At 57.2% G+C, this 16,693-nt stretch overlaps 1 protein-coding gene across 3 annotated transcripts; it reads right to left on the bottom strand.

Annotated features, from left to right (window-relative positions):
* Nucleotides 1–8,125: 8,125 nt before the first annotated feature.
* On the bottom strand, nt 8,126–16,456 carry LOC132250971 (zinc finger protein 829-like). 3 transcript variants are annotated; one of them, XM_059729319.1, is made up of 8 exons: nt 15,765–16,456; nt 15,446–15,641; nt 14,812–14,972; nt 14,214–14,340; nt 12,586–12,675; nt 11,284–11,400; nt 9,914–10,098; nt 8,126–9,418 (listed from the first exon to the last, which is right to left on the bottom strand). In XM_059729319.1, exons 1-8 carry the CDS (start codon nt 16,434–16,436, stop codon nt 8,600–8,602), a joined length of 2,367 nt encoding a protein of 788 aa, XP_059585302.1. In that variant the 5' UTR covers nt 16,437–16,456; the 3' UTR covers nt 8,126–8,599. The 3 variants fall into 3 exon arrangements, with proteins under 3 accessions (XP_059585302.1, XP_059585303.1, XP_059585304.1); XM_059729320.1 differs by lacking the exon at nt 12,586–12,675 and having other exon boundaries at nt 15,765–16,455; XM_059729321.1 differs by lacking the exons at nt 11,284–11,400; nt 12,586–12,675 and having other exon boundaries at nt 15,765–16,455.
* Between the last annotated feature and the right edge of the window lie 237 nt (nt 16,457–16,693).

Below are 16,693 nucleotides of genomic sequence, written 5' to 3'. Positions count from 1 at the left end.
AGTCTGAGGGTTGTGCCCGCCCACAACAAAGGTATGGCGGCTGGTTCCTAAAATCCAGTGTAATCCAAGGTGACCCCAGCAAAGTGACCATCCAGCCTCCTCTTGGGAGATTTCCAGGTTAGGCGATTGCACCACCTCTGCGGGGAGCTTATTCCACAGTCCGGATCCCCTAGCTGTGAAGTTTTTCCTGACGTTGAGCCTGAAGCGGTCTTCCAGGACTTTGTGGCCATTACTCACGGTTTTCCCCAAGGGTGCCCTGGTGAACAGTTGCTCGCTGAGCCCTTGGTGTATGCCTCTGATGTAGTGGTAAGCTGCCATCAAATCCCCTCTCGGCCTTCTCTTTTTCAGGGTGAAGAGGCCCGTGTCCCTCAGCCTTTCCTCGTGTGGCTTGCCGTGCAAGTCTGATCGTACGGGTGGCTCTTCTCTGGCCTCTCTTGAGCTTTACCACGTCTTGTTCAGGTGCGGTGTCTAGTGCTGGATGCAGTACTCCAGCTGCGGTCTCACCCACACCGAGTAGAGTGGAAGAATTGCAGTAGTGAGGGTCATCTCCCTTACTAAAGAGTGATGTCACCCACAGGAAGGGGTCAGTCAAATATTTTGGGTCAGGGGTTAGTTGTTACAATAAAGGCTTAATGAGGCTCTTCCAAAACCCCAGAATACCACAGAAATAAGCTGAAAACCAAGGTCAGGAGGCAGGAGAAGCCAAGTGCAGGGAATAGGAGACTTGTCGCAGCAGAACTGCAGACGGAGCTGCAGCCCCGGGGCCCGGGGCCCGGCCGGTGCTAAACATACCGGTGCTGCTCAGCAGCCAACCAGGGTGTGGCTGCTCCTAAATCGCGGCAGAGGTCACTGGCTGGGCTTGCTGCAGGTGTAGCTGCTGCGGCGCTCGGCGCAGGCTGGCCTGGCTGCTCAGGGCCCCTGACGCCCTCTTGCCATCATCCTCCATCCCGTCTTCTAGCCCGTGTCTGGGGAGTGGAGGCTGTGGCCTGGTGGGCGATGCGTCTCGGGGGTGCATCACTCGATGCAGCCAGTCACACCGGAGGCTCCCAGCCCCTTCCATCTCAAACAACCCAGACCCCACTCCACTCCCAGGTCTGGGGATAGATCCCAGGCATCTAGGCTCCCACTTGAGACCCTGCTGCCCCAGACCTAGGAGACTATGCAGGTGTCCCAAACTATCCCCCTGCTCCCGGCTGGATTTCAAGACTGCAGTTAGGACTGTTCCCCCGTGTTTCCAGCCCAGAGCTGTGTCACGGGAAGTGTTATATGTGGCCATTTTCCAGCAGCTCCACCCCAGGGCTTCAGATAAACCCCGTCTCCAGAGCTGAACTGCATCTCCAGCCCACACCCCTGTATACTGACCCCTACTCCTGCCACCTACAAATACAGCAGCTCCTCCAGCCCTCCGACTGCCAGCAGCCAGGGTCACTCCAGCTGCACGGCATTGACCAGGGGCAGCCGGTAGCTGGCCTGGCAGGGCAGAAAAAACAGGCACCGGCTGTTCAGCCCCGCTCCGAGAAGCCTGAAGAACCCAGATGCGGAGGGCTAGTAGGGGGTGCCTGTGAGATGAGCCACCCATCTCATCGTTTCACAGTAGGTCGGGTCGGAAGGGACCTGAGCAGATCATCAAGTCTGACCCCCTGCCATGGCAGGGAAGGATGCTGAGGTCAAACGACCCCGGCGAGGTGTTCATCCAGCCTCTTTTTGAAGACCCCCAGGGTAGGAGCCAGCACCACTTCTCTTGGAAGTTGGTTCCAGATCCTAGCCGCCCTGACAGTGAAGTATCGCCTCCTGATATCTAGCCTGAATCTACTCTCCATCAACTTATGGCCATTATTCCTTGTTACTTGTGGTAGCGCTCGGGGGAACAGGGACTCCCCCAGTGCCTGCTGGTCCCCCTTGGCCAGTTTATAGGCAGCCATCAGATCCCCCTCAGCCTTCTCTCGTGGAGGCTGAACAGGTTCAGGTCCTGTCGTCTCTCCTCGTAGGGCCTGCCCTGCCGCCCCTGATCATGCGGGTGGCCTCCTCTGGACCCTCTCCGTGTTGTCCTGAAGTGCGGCGCCCAGAACTGGACGCAGTACTCCAGCTGTGGCCTGACCAGTGCCACGTAGAGGGGGAGGATCACCTCCTGGGACCTGCTCGAGATGCATCTGTGGATGCACGACAAGGTGCGATTGCCTTCCTGACCGTGTCCCCACACTGTCGGCCCATGTTCATTTTGGCATCAATAATGACTCCAAGAGCCTTTTCTGCCTCTGCGCTGACAAGAAGGGAGTTCCCAGCCTGTAGCTCTGCTGCTGGTTCTTCCTCCCCAGGTGCAGCACCTTGCACTTGTCAGTGCTGAATGCCATCCTGTTCTCATCTGCCCACCCCTGTAATCTGTCCCGGTCCGATTGCAGCCTATTCCTCCCTTCTAGTGTGCCCACATCCCCCCACATCTTAGTGTCATCTGCAAATTTGAACAGTGTGCTTTTTACTCCCTTGTTCAAGTCACTGATGAACATGTTGAACATTGCGGGCCCGAGGACCGAGCCCTGGGGGACCCCACTGCCCATAGCCCTCCAGGTCAAAAAACGACCCAATAGATAAGGAAATTCACCACCATCCACCACCGCTCTCTGGGTGCGGCCCTCCGGCCAATTTGCGACCCATCTGACTGTGTAGGTGTCGACGCCACAGCCCCCTCGTTTTGTAATGAGAATGGGGTGGGAGACAGTGTCGAAGGCCTTCCTAAAGTCCAGAAAGACCACGTCCACTGCTACCCCTGCGTCTAAGGATGTTGTGACCTGGTCGTAGAAGACACCAGGTTGGTCTGACAGCACCTGCCCCTAATGAACCCGTGTTGGTTGCCCCTAAGTATAACCTCCCCTGCTTGACCCTCACAGATGCGCTTCTGGATAATTCTCTCAAAAAGCTTCCCCAGGACCGAGGTAAGACTACCTGGCCTATAGTTTCCAGGGTCCTCCCTCCTCTCTGTTTTGACAATGGGAACCACTTTGGCCCTTTTCCAGTCCTCTGGCACCACACCAGAGCACCACGAGTGCTCGTAAAGCCGTGCCAGGGGTCCCGCAATGACCTCTGCTAATTCCCTCGGCGCTCGGGGGTGGATGTCGTCAGGACCAGCTGATTTAAATACATTCAGTCCCTCCAGAAGTTCCCTGACTAGATCCTCTCTGACCCTAGGCCTGGGTGCGCCTCCCCCGGGGCCTGAGGGGGTCCCGGCGGACGGGCTGATCTGGTCCCTGCTCAGGAAAATGGAAGCAAAGAAATTGTTAAACAGGTTAACCTTGTCGCCTGGTGTGATGACCAGATTTCGTAGCGTGTCCCGCAGAGGCCCCACGTTACCCGGTACCTTCTTTTTACCCCCTATGTATTTAAAAAAGGACTTCTTGTTGTCCTTGATCCGGGTTGCTAGTCCTAGTTCTGTCTCTGCCTTGGCCTTCCTCACAGCCCCCCTATAATCCCGAGCAATGGAGGTATAGTCCTCCTTGGTGATGGCCCCTCCCTGCCAACGGGTGTACACCTCTTTTTTGGCTTTGAGACGTTTCTGGATGCTTTTAGTGAGCCATGGGGGCTTCTGAGCGCTCTTGCCCCCTTTGATCTGTGTTGGGATTACCTCCCTTTGGTCTTGGAGGATTGTCTCCTTCAGGAACGATCACTCTTCCTGGACACCCGATTTCCCTCCCCTCCGTGACCCCAGTGCCTCCCCAACTAGTCTCCTCACCTCACTGAAGTCCGCCCTCCTGAAGTCCAGGGCTGCTGCCTTGCTGCAGGCCTTTGCCACCTTGCGCTGGATGGTGAATCCCAGCAGGCGATGATCGCTGTCATCCAGGTGGTCGAGCATCCACAGTCCTCTCATCAGGTCGTTGCCCGTGGCCAGGACCAGGTCCAACAAGGTGTCTCCCCTGGTGGGGCTGTGCACCTCCTGGGTTAGGTGGAGGTCCTGTATCTTGGCTAGGAACCTATGTGAGCGGTCAGACCTGGCTGACTGCTCCTCCCAGCAGATGTCCGGATAGTTTAGGTCACCCATGATGACCACGTCCTTTGACTTAACTGCCTCCGTGAGCTGACCTGAGAAGTCCCGGTCCGGCTCTTCCCCCTGGTTGGGTGGTCTGCAGTAGACCCCCACCGTTAAGTCCCTTTTTCCCTGACCTCCTTGGACTCTAACCCAGAACACTTCAGCCTGCCCCTCCTCTGACCCCGTGCTGCTCGTTGAGGATGTGAATTGTTCTTTGATGCAGAGCGCCACACCTCACCTTTCCTCCCTGTCCTGTCCCTCCTGTACAGCCAATAGCCCTTGATATTCACTGCCCAGTCGTGTGTTGGGTCCCACCACGTTTTGGTGAGCCCCACTATGTCTGGGTTTGTGTCAGCTAGCAGGAGGGCAAAGCACAGGGTCCTCATTCGACCTCTTGCAGCCTCAGTTGAGCCTGTGGAGATGCCAGCTCCTGCAGGCGAGGAAGGATCACCCACCCCTACTCTCCCTAAGACGACATGCACAGTGGTCATCATGGGAGACTCCCTCCTAAGAGGGCTATCTGCCGCTGAGACCCCCTAGCCTGGGAGGTCTGCTACTTCCCAGGGGCCCACATCAAGGACATAGCAGAGAGGACACCAAGGATTATCCAGCCCTCCGACCACTACCCTGTGGCTCCTTATCCATGTGGGCACAAATGACCCGGCTTGGAGCAATCCCAGCCGTGTCATGAGAGACTACAGGGCTCTGGGAGCGGGGCTTAGGGGGTTGGGTGCGCAGGTGATCTTTTCCTCACTCCTCCCAGTTGTAGGTCATGGGCAGAGGAGGGAGAGATGGGTTGAGGTAGTCAACCATAGACTGCGGCGCTGGCATCATCATGAAGGCTTCGTCTTCCATGATCACAGTCCGCTCTTTGGCGAGAGAGGCAGTGGTCTGCTGCGGAGAGACGGCCTCCACCTCACTCCGCTTGGATGGAGGCTCTTCTCAGCCAGAATGGCTGACCTGCTCGCCTGGGCTTTAAACTGAGCCCGCTGGGGGGGGGGGGATTACTGCCACTGCTGGCCTGCTGGGTAACCCTTGTAAATCCAGTGGGCCAAGGCACCTAAGGGAACCCACCCCTGCCCTAGCCCCGGAATGAAAAGGGCCCCCAGTGGGACACTTGTCTGCCTCTACACCAATGCCAGGAGCTTGGGGAATAAACAGGAGGAACTGGTCCTCCTGCTAAACAAGAACAGCTATGGCATCATAGGGATAACGGAGACCTGGTGGGACTCCACCTATGACTGGGCCACAGGTATGGATGGCTATACCCTGTACAGGCACGTTTGTTCAGATAAAAGGTGTGGGGGTGTAGCCCTCATGTCAAGGACAGCTACACATCTCTTCAAATTGACATTGGCACCCAGAAGGGATGACTGGAGTCTCTCTTGGTCAAAATACGTGGGGAACATCCTTTCCTGCCCGTGGCAGGGGGTTGGACTTGATGATCTGCTCAGGTCCCTCCTTCCTGCAACCCTGTGCTTGGCGGTGAGCTCCTGTTCCCTCTGACACCCTCCCCTCCACCTTGGCTGCCAGATATCCTTCCCCGCACCCAGGGCTCTTTCTGGGTCCTGCCCCTGCTCACTCTCATGCCCAAGAGGAGATGGTACCTGGTTCACTGCTACATTCATCTGCTTCTGGGGTCTCCCCTGACTCTTGGACCATTGCTTCTTCTCAGGTCTCAGGGAGTCCATCTCACCCAAACTCCCTGGGGAAATCCATGGTGGCTCCTGATCCGCCAGGCACCTCCTACATGGGGAAGAGAAACTCCAGATTAGTCCCTGTGCTGCAGGCAAGGGGCAAGCACTGCTATTCCTTCTGCATGGATGGGCCTGAGCAGGCCTGGGCTTTGGCCCTTGCGTTCCCTCAAGAAATCAAGGTTCTCCTTTTAAAACCCAAAGTGCAGGGAGTGAGGCAAAGGCAGGTCCTTGTGCTGGGCTAAAGTTCCCTACTCAGGGGAGTTCAGAGACTCTCAGTGTTTCTGTCCCAGCTGTCAGCCCCATCACCTCAGGCCCTGCTGAGACAAGGACATGTGGGTAGGCATGGACTGATAACGATCTTTTGAGCTGATACCGATGGTCAATTAACAACGAGCCGTATGGGCTGATAGCTATCCAACTGCCAGTATGCAGCCTGGAAGCTTGGAAAGCAGCGTCCAGCTGGTAAGTCTGCTGGGGGGAAGGGTTGTGGGGGCAGATCAAGGACCCCATGGTGAGGGAGGGTGTGGGGTTGGGGCTGGGGAGGTGCTGCCAAACCGGGGTAGAGTGGGGTGGAGTACAGGATGGAGCCATGGCTCGTCCAGGGGGTACAGCTCCTGTGGCTGTGCACACCCCAGGGGAGGTATGGGGGGCATGTACCCTGGACTTGTGTATGGGGCGAGGGCCGTGGCTGTGGCTCCCTCTGAAAGGAGCAGGGCTGTGCTTCCTGCCTGCTTCCAAGGCAAGGTCTGGTGCAGGGAATGAGCCCGTGGAGCTTTCCTTTGCTGACAAGTCCCTGATGACCTGTATGTCACAGGAGTCTGAACTGGGTGTAAGGCCTTGACATGATCCTGAACCTGGACTCTGTGCTGAGTCTCAGGCTTTGCGACACTCAGGGTCCTGGAGAGGAAACAGGAAGGGGGTAGTTCTGGTGCAAAACATGGGGGGGTTTCCTTCCTCCCACAACAAGAAAGCTTCCGAATCCCTCCCACGCCATGGAGCCATTTAATGCAGCCTGAGAGCGTGATGAAACACTTCCTGTGTCCCAGGTCAACCTGAGCAGGAGAAGCAAGGAAGAGCCCCAGAGCTCAAGGGCCCTGTACATCAGAGCTTCTTAAACAGATCTTCTGAGCCTCAGGCTCAACTGAGGCTGCAAGAGGTTGAATGAGGATCCTGTGCTTTGCCCTCCTGCTAGCTGACACAAACCCAGACGTAGTGGGGCTCACCAAAATGTGGTGGGACCCAACACACGACTGGGCAGTGAATATCAAGGGCTATCGGCTGTACAGGAGGGACAGGACAGGGAGGAGAGGTGGGGTGTGGCGCTCTACGTCAAGGAGGAATACACATCCTCAGTGAGCAGCACGGGGTCAGAGGAGGGGCAGGCTGAAGTGCTCTGGGTTAGAGTATACGGAGGTCGAGGGGAAAGGGACTTAACGGTGGGGGTCTACTACAGACCACCCAACCGGGAGGAAGAGCTAAACCGGGATTTCTTAAGTCAGCCCATGGAGGTAGTTAGGTCAAAGTTAGTAGACGCAGGTGTAGTGGTAGACATAGTCTTTCTGGACTTCAGGAAGGCCGTCAACACTGTCTCTCACTCCATTCTCATTAAAAAACTGGGGGACTGTGGCGTCGACACCTACACAGTCAACCACACCTTGTCATGCATCTACAGATGCATCTTAAGCACATCCAAAGAGGTGATCCTCCCCCTCTATGCAGCACTGGTCAGGCTGCAAATGGAGTACTGTGTCCAGTTCTGGGCGCCGCACTTGAGGAAGGATGTGGACAGCATGGAGAGGGTCCAGAGGAGGCCACCTGCATGATCGGGGGCAGCAAGGCAGGCCCTACGAGGAGAAGCTATGGGTCCTGAACCTGTTCAGCCTCCAGAAGGCTGAGGGGGGATCTAGTGGCCATTTACAGACTAGTCAGGGGGGACAAGCTGGCATTGGGGGAGTCCCTGCTCCCCCGAGCACCGCCAGGAGTGACTAGAAATAATGGTCACAAGCTGGCAGAGGGTAGATTCAGACTAGACATCAGGAGGCGCAACTTCACTGTCAGGGCGGCTAGGATCTGGAACCAACTTCCAAGGGAAGTGGTGCTGGCTCCTACCCTGGGGGTCTTTATGAGGAGGTTAGACAAACACCTTGCCAGGTGTTCCCAGTACCCTTTCCTGCCACGGCAGGGGGTTGGACTCGATGATCTGCTCAGGTCTCTTCCGACCCGACCAGCTATGAAACTATGACACACACTCCCGCCCCTACATACCTTGCCCCCAAGCTGTACCACCCCTTAGAAATTCAAAAAGAAACAGGCACAGTTAGAATTTGTTGAACAAAGTCCCATCCCCTCCCTTCTTTCTGCAGCCACCTCCAACAACAAGACAAACCAGCCCTCCTGCCAAACAACTGGCTCATTCAAAAGATAGAATTTTATTTTCTTAAACACTGTAATATAGGGAAAGGGAAGAGGCAGATTTATACACTTGGGGTAGCAGTACAAAATTGGGAGAATTATGGGTACTCTCAGATATGAATACACTGGTGCTGGCCCAGTTTGGAGGAGTGAAGAAAGCACTTCCCACGCACCAAGCACTGATGTGGCTTCTCCCCCCTGTGGATGAGCTGGTGTTGGACCAGGTTGGAGGACCAGCGGAAGCTTTTCCCACACTCTGAGCACTGATGTGTCTTCTCTGCTATATGGATACGCTGGTGTTTCATCAGGTTGTAGGACTGAATGAAGCTCCTCCCGCACTCTGACCACCGATGTGGCTTCTCCCCTGTGTGGATGAGTAGGTGCTGGACCAGGTTGGAGGTTTCGGTGAAGCTTTTCCCAAACACCAAGCACTGATGTGGCTTCTCCCCTGCGCGGATGAGCCAGTGTTGGGTCAGGTTGGACGAATGAGTGAAGCTCTTCCCACACTCCAAGCACTGATGTTACTTTTCCCATTGTGGATACGTTGGTGCCGAGACAGGTGACAGGATCGATTGAAGCTTTTCCCGCACTCTGAGCACAGATATCGTTTCTCCCCTGTGTGGATGAGCTGGTGTCTGGTCAGGTTGGAGGATTGGCTGAAGCTTTTCCCGCACTCCGAGCAATGATGCGACTTCTCCGCTGTGTGGATACGCTGGTGTTTGGTCAGGTCATTGGATCGAGTGAAGCTCTTCCCACACTCTGAGCACCAATGTGGCTTCTCCCCTGTGTGGATGAGAAGGTGTTTGGTCAGGTCAGAGGAATGAGTGAAGCTCTTCCCACACTCTGAGCACTGATGTGGTTTCTCCCCTGTGTGGATGAGCAGGTGCTGGGCCAGGTTGTAGGAGCGAGTGAAGCTTTTCCCACACTCCGAGCACCAATGTGGCTTCTCCCCTGCATGGATGAGCCGGTGTATGGTCAGGTCGGAGGAATAAGTGAAGCTCTTCCCACACTCCAAGCACTGATGTGGCTTCTCCCCTGTGTGGGTGAGCTGGTGCCGGGCCAGGTGATAGGATCGGGTGAAGCTTTTCCCACACTCTGAGCACTCAAGTGGCTTCTCCCTCATGTGCATGCACCAGTGCCTAGCCAGGTTGGAGAGCTGCTTGAATCTCTTCCCACACTTGGTGCAGCAGTGCTGCCCACACTGGTGCTGGGACAGGTCTTGCCAGCAGATGAAGTTCTTCCTGCACTCAGTGCAGCGGTGTGTCCTTCTGCCCAGGTGGATGCGTTGGTGCTGAGACAGGGAGAAAAAAGGGGTGAAGGTCTTGCCACACTTGACACAGCCGTGCCTGACACTTCCCCCTCTGCACTACAGATGCTTGGCCAGGTCTGTGGGGTGCACCAAGCTATTCCCCAATTTGGTGAAGCAGTGTGGTAGCTCTCCAGAATGGGTCTGGCGGTGAGTAACCAGGGTCAAGAGAAAGGTGAAGCTCTTCCCACACTTGGTGCTTACGTGGGGTTTCTCCCCATTGTGCCTTATCTTGTGAAGAGCCAGGAGGGATGGGCAATTAAAGGTTTTTCTGACCTCAGGGAATGGGTGGGTTTTGCCCCGGTGCTTGGCAGTGAGCTCCTGCTTCCCTCTGAGCCCCTCCCCACTGCCTTGGCTGGGATGCAGCGCATCTTTCCAGCAGCTCTTTAGGTCTCTCAGCTCCACAAACTCTGCCGTGCGCCCAGGGCTCCTTCTGGGTGTTGTCCCTTCCCCACTCTCACGCCCAACTCGAGATGGTACCTGGTTCACCGCTACATTCCCCTTCTGCTTTTGGGACCTCCCCTGACTCTTGTGCCACTGATCCTCCTCGGGTGTCAGGGGGTCCATCTCAGCCAAACTCCCTGGGGAAGTCCCTGCTGGCTCCAGGTCTGCAGCCCCATCCGCAGGAGGTTGCTCCTCAGCTCTGCTCAGCAGCCAGGCGCCTCCTGCTCGGGGAAGAGAAACACCAGATTAGTGCCTACCCTGTTGGCAGAGGGCAAACACTGCTATTCGTTCAGCTGGCACGGGCCGCACAGCAGGCCTGCCCCTTGGCACTTGTGTCCCCTGAAGAAAACCAGGTCTCCCTGCCAAAACCCCAAGTGCTGGGGCTGCGGGAGGGGCAGGTCCCTGTGCTGGGATAACGTTCACTGCTCGGTGGGGTTCAGAGCAGGACTCTCAGGAGTTTCTGGCCCAGCTGTCAGCCCCAACACCTCAGACCCTGCTAGGAGAAGCACGTGTGGGACGTGTGCGTTAGGACAGTACCTGAATGGCTTCATGGTGTAACGGGCTAAGGAGGAGGGAAGGGCTTAGAGCTATGGCTCTCTCTTCTGAAAGGAGCAGGGCTGCGCTGCCTGCCTGCTTCCAGGGCACGGTCTGGTGCAGGAGATGAGCCCATGGAGATTTCCTCTGCTGACGGGCCCCAGGTGGGCTCCATGTCACAGGAGTCTGCACCAGGTCTAAGGCATCAGCATGAGCCTGAACCCAGACTTTGTGCTGGGTCTGATGCTTTGTGACACTCAGGGCTGCAGAGTCTAAACAGGAAGGGGGCAATTCTTGGGAAAAGCCTGGGGTATTCACTTCCTCCCACAATGTGAGTTTCTGAATCCCACCCAAGCCATGGAGCCCTTTAACGCAGTCTGAGATCATGAAGAAACACTTCCTGGGGTCCAGGAAGAGAGCCTCAACTTTTCTTTTCCAACAGTCACGGCCTCGTAGAGCCTCTGCATACCATGCTGAATTCCACAGGGGACTCCCATCGTGCCCTGGGAGAGAGTGTTACACGGCTATGGCTACCTTGGGCTGGGGAATGAACATTTCTGAGTGATGATGGAAATATAAGATAATGTACCCCAGGGAAACCAGGTCTCGGCCAATAAATCAAGACAGCAAGCCTGAGTGTCCCCTGACATCTGTCATTACAGGGAGAAGTGAACAGCTGCTTCTCTCCGCATCCTTGAATTTCAGGGAGCGGGAACAAGACCTGCCTGGACACGTTGCAGCGTAATGTACTGTGCTTGAGGTCAGCACCCTGCAATGGCAGCACAGGACAGGTCTCACTTTCCACGTCCCCTGGGCGGGTGGGCACTCTGGGCATGGAGCGCAGTCGGGTGGAGGGGACAGCCACAACTCACCTGGCAGCAGCTCCTCGGACCTTGAGATTTCCCCACTGTCCTCATCTTCACAGACCCACAGCTCCACCTGTCCTTGCTGGATGCGGCAGACTAAGTCCGGTGTGGGACCCTGATATCCTGTTTGGGGCAGTGGTTAAACAGGGTTAGTGATGGGGTACTGGATGCAGAACAACCAACTGGGATTTGGGGATCTATCCAAGGAGCTCAAGGTTTGTATTAGGGGTTTGATGGACAAGGGAGGATGGGCATCTGGGATGAAAGAGAAGGCACTGCAGGGAGAAGCCTTGAAGAGATGATGGTCCTTGTCACCCAGGTGGTGGACGGATGGGCACAGCAAAGCCCAACCACTCCCTGGTATAGAAAGGGCATTAAACTGACAGTCATCAGGGAGAGGCATGGAGATGCAGTGATACATGTCGTAGGAGGGAGCAGAAAGATAAAGCTTTTACTGTTTTCAAGGTACCACAAAGACGAGACATTGGACACAATTATGGATGGATAACATTTACCTTATTGGTGTAATTCCAGGCAAAGGAGTGGAAATTATCTTATTTTCAGTACAAGTTTACAGTGAGGACTTACGGCAATGGGAAGCATACATGACAGGTGGCTGAAAATGAGTGGGGGGTTTTCTGGGAGAGAGGGTAATTCATCATCACCAGGGCACAGGAATGGAGGATTTTATTATAACTGTATTTGCTGTTGAAGCAGTCATCCCATCCAATGAAAGGATCATCCCGGGGGGGGGGGAGGGACGAGTCCACAGGTTGGCAAATACCGCAGGGTTCAAAACAGTTCCTGGGGCTCCTGGATACGGACAAAAGAAGGCAGAAGGAGACATCTCACAGCATGAAGAAGGCCATAACATAGATATGGTCTATATTCACTTTGTTGAACTAGAGAAGGCATTTGAGCACTTCCCTAAGGAAATCATTTGGGGAGAAATGGAGGGAAAAGGAACCATCAGAAAAGCAAACTGACCTAAAAAGGTCAGTACTTCAACCCTGCGCACAAGCCAGAACAAGCCCAGGTATTAGAGATCCTCTGGAAATGAAAACTGGTTTTCGCTAGGACCTGCACCTAGCCCACTTCTAATCACAGCGATGGGCGTCTGATCTGCAGACCGATTTTAGGAAGAGGAGAGGAAAACTTTTGAGAATGGCAGAGCGAGCTTGAGAGCACAGGTCTTAAAGTAAGTACAGCAAAGCCAGAGTCCCTGGTGTACGAAGAGGAAGAAATTAGGGAGGAATGTGAACAAAAGCTTCTAGTGACCCGTTGGTAGAAGTACCTGGGGTCCATCACCTGTACATCTGCCGCTGGAGGAAGAGCTGAGGAAACGCATCGTCCACGGGCTGTGGCATGAGTGGCTGATAAGACTTCTGTCAACTTGTGCTGGGTCGGAACCAAAGAGGAGAAAAGGGGATTTAGATATCACACACCTGAGCATGGGATTGCTAAATGTGTTTGGGGAGGACAAGTGAGGCAAGAGAGGGAGGAAATCAGAATCGTTTCCCCAAGGAACAGCTCTTAGTGCATTTACGTAACATGGGCTGGCCATGATATGAACACGCTGGGAAGGCAAAGGGAGATCATGTTGTCAAGGAACTGCTGCACCTGGAAGCACCAGGAGTTACAAGAAGGGGGAAGATGCAAGTGAAGGGGGGTTGATCAAATGGAGAAGGATCTACCAATGTGAAATGTGAGACAGGCCTGATCACGGACAGGGCAGTGGGGAGAAAGACTGAAACCACCAGCCAAGAGTGCTCGAGGGTAAGACTGTTGAACAACAGGCAGTAGACTACGAAGCTCCAGAGGTCACATCGAATCGTAGGAAGTTGGGGCTGGAAGGGACCTGAAGAGCTCACATCTAGTCCAACCCCCTGCTCAAAGCAGGACCAGCCCCAACTACATCATTCCAGGAAAGGCTTTGTCTAGTCGGGTCTTGAAAACCTCCGAGGACAGAGCTGCCACCACCTCTCTGGGTACCTTGTTCCATTGTTTCACCACCCTCCTAGTGAAAAGAATCCCTAATACGTAACCTAAACTTTGCTTGCTGCAACCTGAGATGGACGCTCCTTGTCCTGACATACGTCATCACTGAGAACAGTCCAGCTCCATCCTCTTTCGAACCCCACTGCAGTTAATTGAAGGCTGCTATTAAGTCCCTTCTCTGTCTTCTCTTCTGCAGTCCCCTGTGGTTCGGTGGTCGAGTCCTTTTCTGCCACACAAAAGACCTGAGTTCAATTCCCAGGCGCTTATACGAATGCAGCCATGGAAGCATCAAGCGTCTGCACCCAATTTGGCCTTGGAATCGGTCTCAGTGGCCTAAAGGGGAAATGTAAGATCTGGGCACCGTCCACTCCTCCAAAAAACCTCCTGCCTCAGCATGTGCATTGAAGGTCTGGGGGACCTCTCATGCATACACCGTGATCTGGAAAGATCAATGGTTGCCAAACAGTCTCCTCATCTCTAGACTAAATAAGTCCAGCTCCCTTAGCTTCTCCTCACAAGTCACGTCCCTTTGGCCCCCTCAACATCTTTGTTGCCCTCCAGTGGACTCTCTCCAGCTTGTCCACATTGAAGGGCCTAAAACTGAACAGAAGACTCCAGACGTGGCCTCCCCAGTGCTGAATAGTGGGGAATAATCGCTTCCCTTGACCTAAAGGCAACACACCTACAGATGCAGCCTAGGATGCCGTTAGCCTTCTTGGCAACAAGGGCACACTGCTGGCTCAGATCCAGCTTATTGTTCACTGTCACGCCCAGGCGCTTTTCTGCAGAGCAGGTGCCCTGCCAGTCACCCCGCACTAAGGCAAGCTGCTCTTCTGCCACGCTCGTTAGTCTTCCTGCCCATCAGGAAGGTTTGTGCCTGCGCTCTCAGCAAGGCTTCTTTAAAGTACTCCAGGGAGAAGCAAGAACTAGCGCTTTACCCAGCGAAATGAGGGCGTCGAAATTCTTCAGCACCTGGTCCCGGTAAAGCACCTTGTCTTCATCTTCCAGCAGCTCCCACTCCTTCTGCGTGAAGTACACAGCCACGTCCTCAAACACCTCCTGGAGCTGCGGGCACAAGCGTTGCTCCATCAGTGTCTCCTGCGCCAGCTGCTTCCAGCCCCTCGGCCCTGTCTGCCATGACTGTCCTACAGCTAACTGCACGTCTAGCCGTGCCAGGCAGGGGTGCCATTAGTCAGCTGGCCTGTGATGTGGATGCAGCTGTGGACACAGGACTTAGCCCAGCTCACCACCTTCTCTTTGCTCGGCCCCTTGAGGCAGCCGGGGCACCACTTTTGGGGTCAGGGAGCCCCAGCGCCTCGAGCTCTGACCAGGCCTTCCCGTGCCAGCCCCCCTTGTTCTCTGCACTTGGGAGGGGGCTCCTGCTAATGCAGCTTGCTGCGTTTCCACGTTTGTCACCACAGGCTTGTCGCTCTTCAGAGCTCCCTGCTCCCCATCTTCTTTACACCACCCCCAACTCCTCCTGTGCTCTGCCCCACCTGCACTCCCGCCCCCAACCCAACCCGGTGCCCTGCTCACCTCTTGCCTTGGAGGCCTGCCCTGCCCCTTCTGCAGTTGGCCCAGCTCACGTGTCGGGGAGCCCCTCTCCTCCAGGCTCCCTGGGGAAGTCCTGTGCAGCTCCAGGGTTACAGGCTCTTCTCCAGGACGCTTCTGCTCAGCTCTGCTCAGGGTCCCAGCACCTGCGAGGCGGAGAAGGTAGAAATGAGCTCTGGTGCTGCTGGCACAGGGAAAGCCCTGCTCGTCTCCTATACTGGCCCGGGTTAACTGTACCTGCCCCAGACGGAGACCACTGGGGCATCTCACCTGCACCAGCCCCTTGTGGGGCACGGAGGGCTCATGGAGGCACGAGAAAGGGACGAGCGAACACTGGCTGCTGGGACGTGAATAAGGTCACTGACTGTTATCGCGGCAGCACGACAAGGCCCAAGCAAGACGAAGCCCCTCTCTGCTGGGCGCTGCACAGTCACGGAGAAAGACCGAGGGCCCCAGCCTGGGAGACACCCCCACGGGGACCACAGCTCTGCCCCCCCCCGGGCAACAAATACCGCAGCCCTGTCCCGTGCACGGGCAGACGTCCGACCGCTCCCCGCGTGCAGGACGGCCTCGCCGGCGCCCACACCTCGCACGCCCGGGCCTGCGCCCTGCGCCTCACCTGACTCCTGGCAGGGCGGGGGCTCCTCCTCGGGGTCCGGAGGCCCCGGCGTCTCCCTGTGTCCTGCCTTCTCCAGCGGCCTGTCGGCACCGCGGGCCTGGGGCTGCTCCCGCCAGGCATCGCCAGGCTCCCGCCGCGCCCCCGGGGACGGCATCTCCTCTGCGCCCACGTCCTGCACCTTCCCCCGCGCCGCGACCTGGGGACGAGATCAGTCCATCACGGGGGAGCAGGGACGTGGGAGCGACGGGGGGAGGGAGCATCCCACACACACACGGACACGGGGACAGCAGCATCCACGACCAGGGCGAAACCTTCTCACCTGGCGTTTCTCGTCCTCCTCCAGCCCCCGCTGAAACCCCTCGGCCAGGGCCACGGCCTGGGCGCAGGTCTGCACGCTGCGCCCCCACTCCCAGCTCCGCATGCCCGGGGGCAGGATGGCCAGGAACTGCTCCAGCACCACCAGCTCCAGCACCTGCTCCTTGCTGCGGCGCTGGGGCTCCAGCCAGCCCCGGCACAGCTCCTGCAGGCGCCGGCACACCTCCCGCGGCCCCGGGGCGTCCCGGTAGCGCAGGCCCCGGAAGCGCTGGCGCCAGGGCTCTGGGCCGGGGAGCTCGGCCCCGGCTGGGGGGTGTGTGGGGGAACCGGCCCCAGACGGGGGCTGCATGGCCTGCATCACCGCCGGCCCCCGCATCTCCCCGCGCTGCACCGGCTCCTCCTGCGGCGGCTGGGTGATACGTGGCGCCCGCCGCGCCTTGGAAGCGTCCCGGTGCCAGTCGGGACGACACGAGGCGTCACCTCCGTCTCCCCCAGGAGAGGCCTCCCCGCCGGGCCCGAGCTCTCGCTGCCTGCGCGCCTGCCACCGCCTCCGGGCTGCGGGGAAGGAGACAGCGCGGACGTCACCGCTTGGTGGGACAGCGGGACCGGGACCAGGACCGGGACCGTGACCCCGCCCCGCTGTGGACAGACGAGGGCTGCCCCGCCCCCGACACATTGAGCAACCCGCTCCGCCCTGGGAAGCCCCGCCCCTGCCCCTAGCCCCGCCGCCGCCGCCGCCGCCGCCGTCGCGGGGGCTTGTGGGAGCGGAGTCCAAGGCCGCCCGGCGCCGCGCGGCTCCTCCCCCGCCTTCTGACGCCACGTGACGTCCTTGCCTCGCTGCGGCTCGGAGACGGGCGGGGCGGGGCGAAGCGGAGGCGGGCCCCGCCCCCCACACCTGTCAGAGCGGCCGGTGGGCGGGGGCGCCGCGCAGGA

Source organism: Alligator mississippiensis, chromosome 5 (assembly GCF_030867095.1).
Source record: "Alligator mississippiensis isolate rAllMis1 chromosome 5, rAllMis1, whole genome shotgun sequence".
Classification (NCBI taxonomy): domain Eukaryota; kingdom Metazoa; phylum Chordata; order Crocodylia; family Alligatoridae; genus Alligator; species Alligator mississippiensis.
This window is presented reverse-complemented; position numbering and strand designations above follow the sequence as displayed.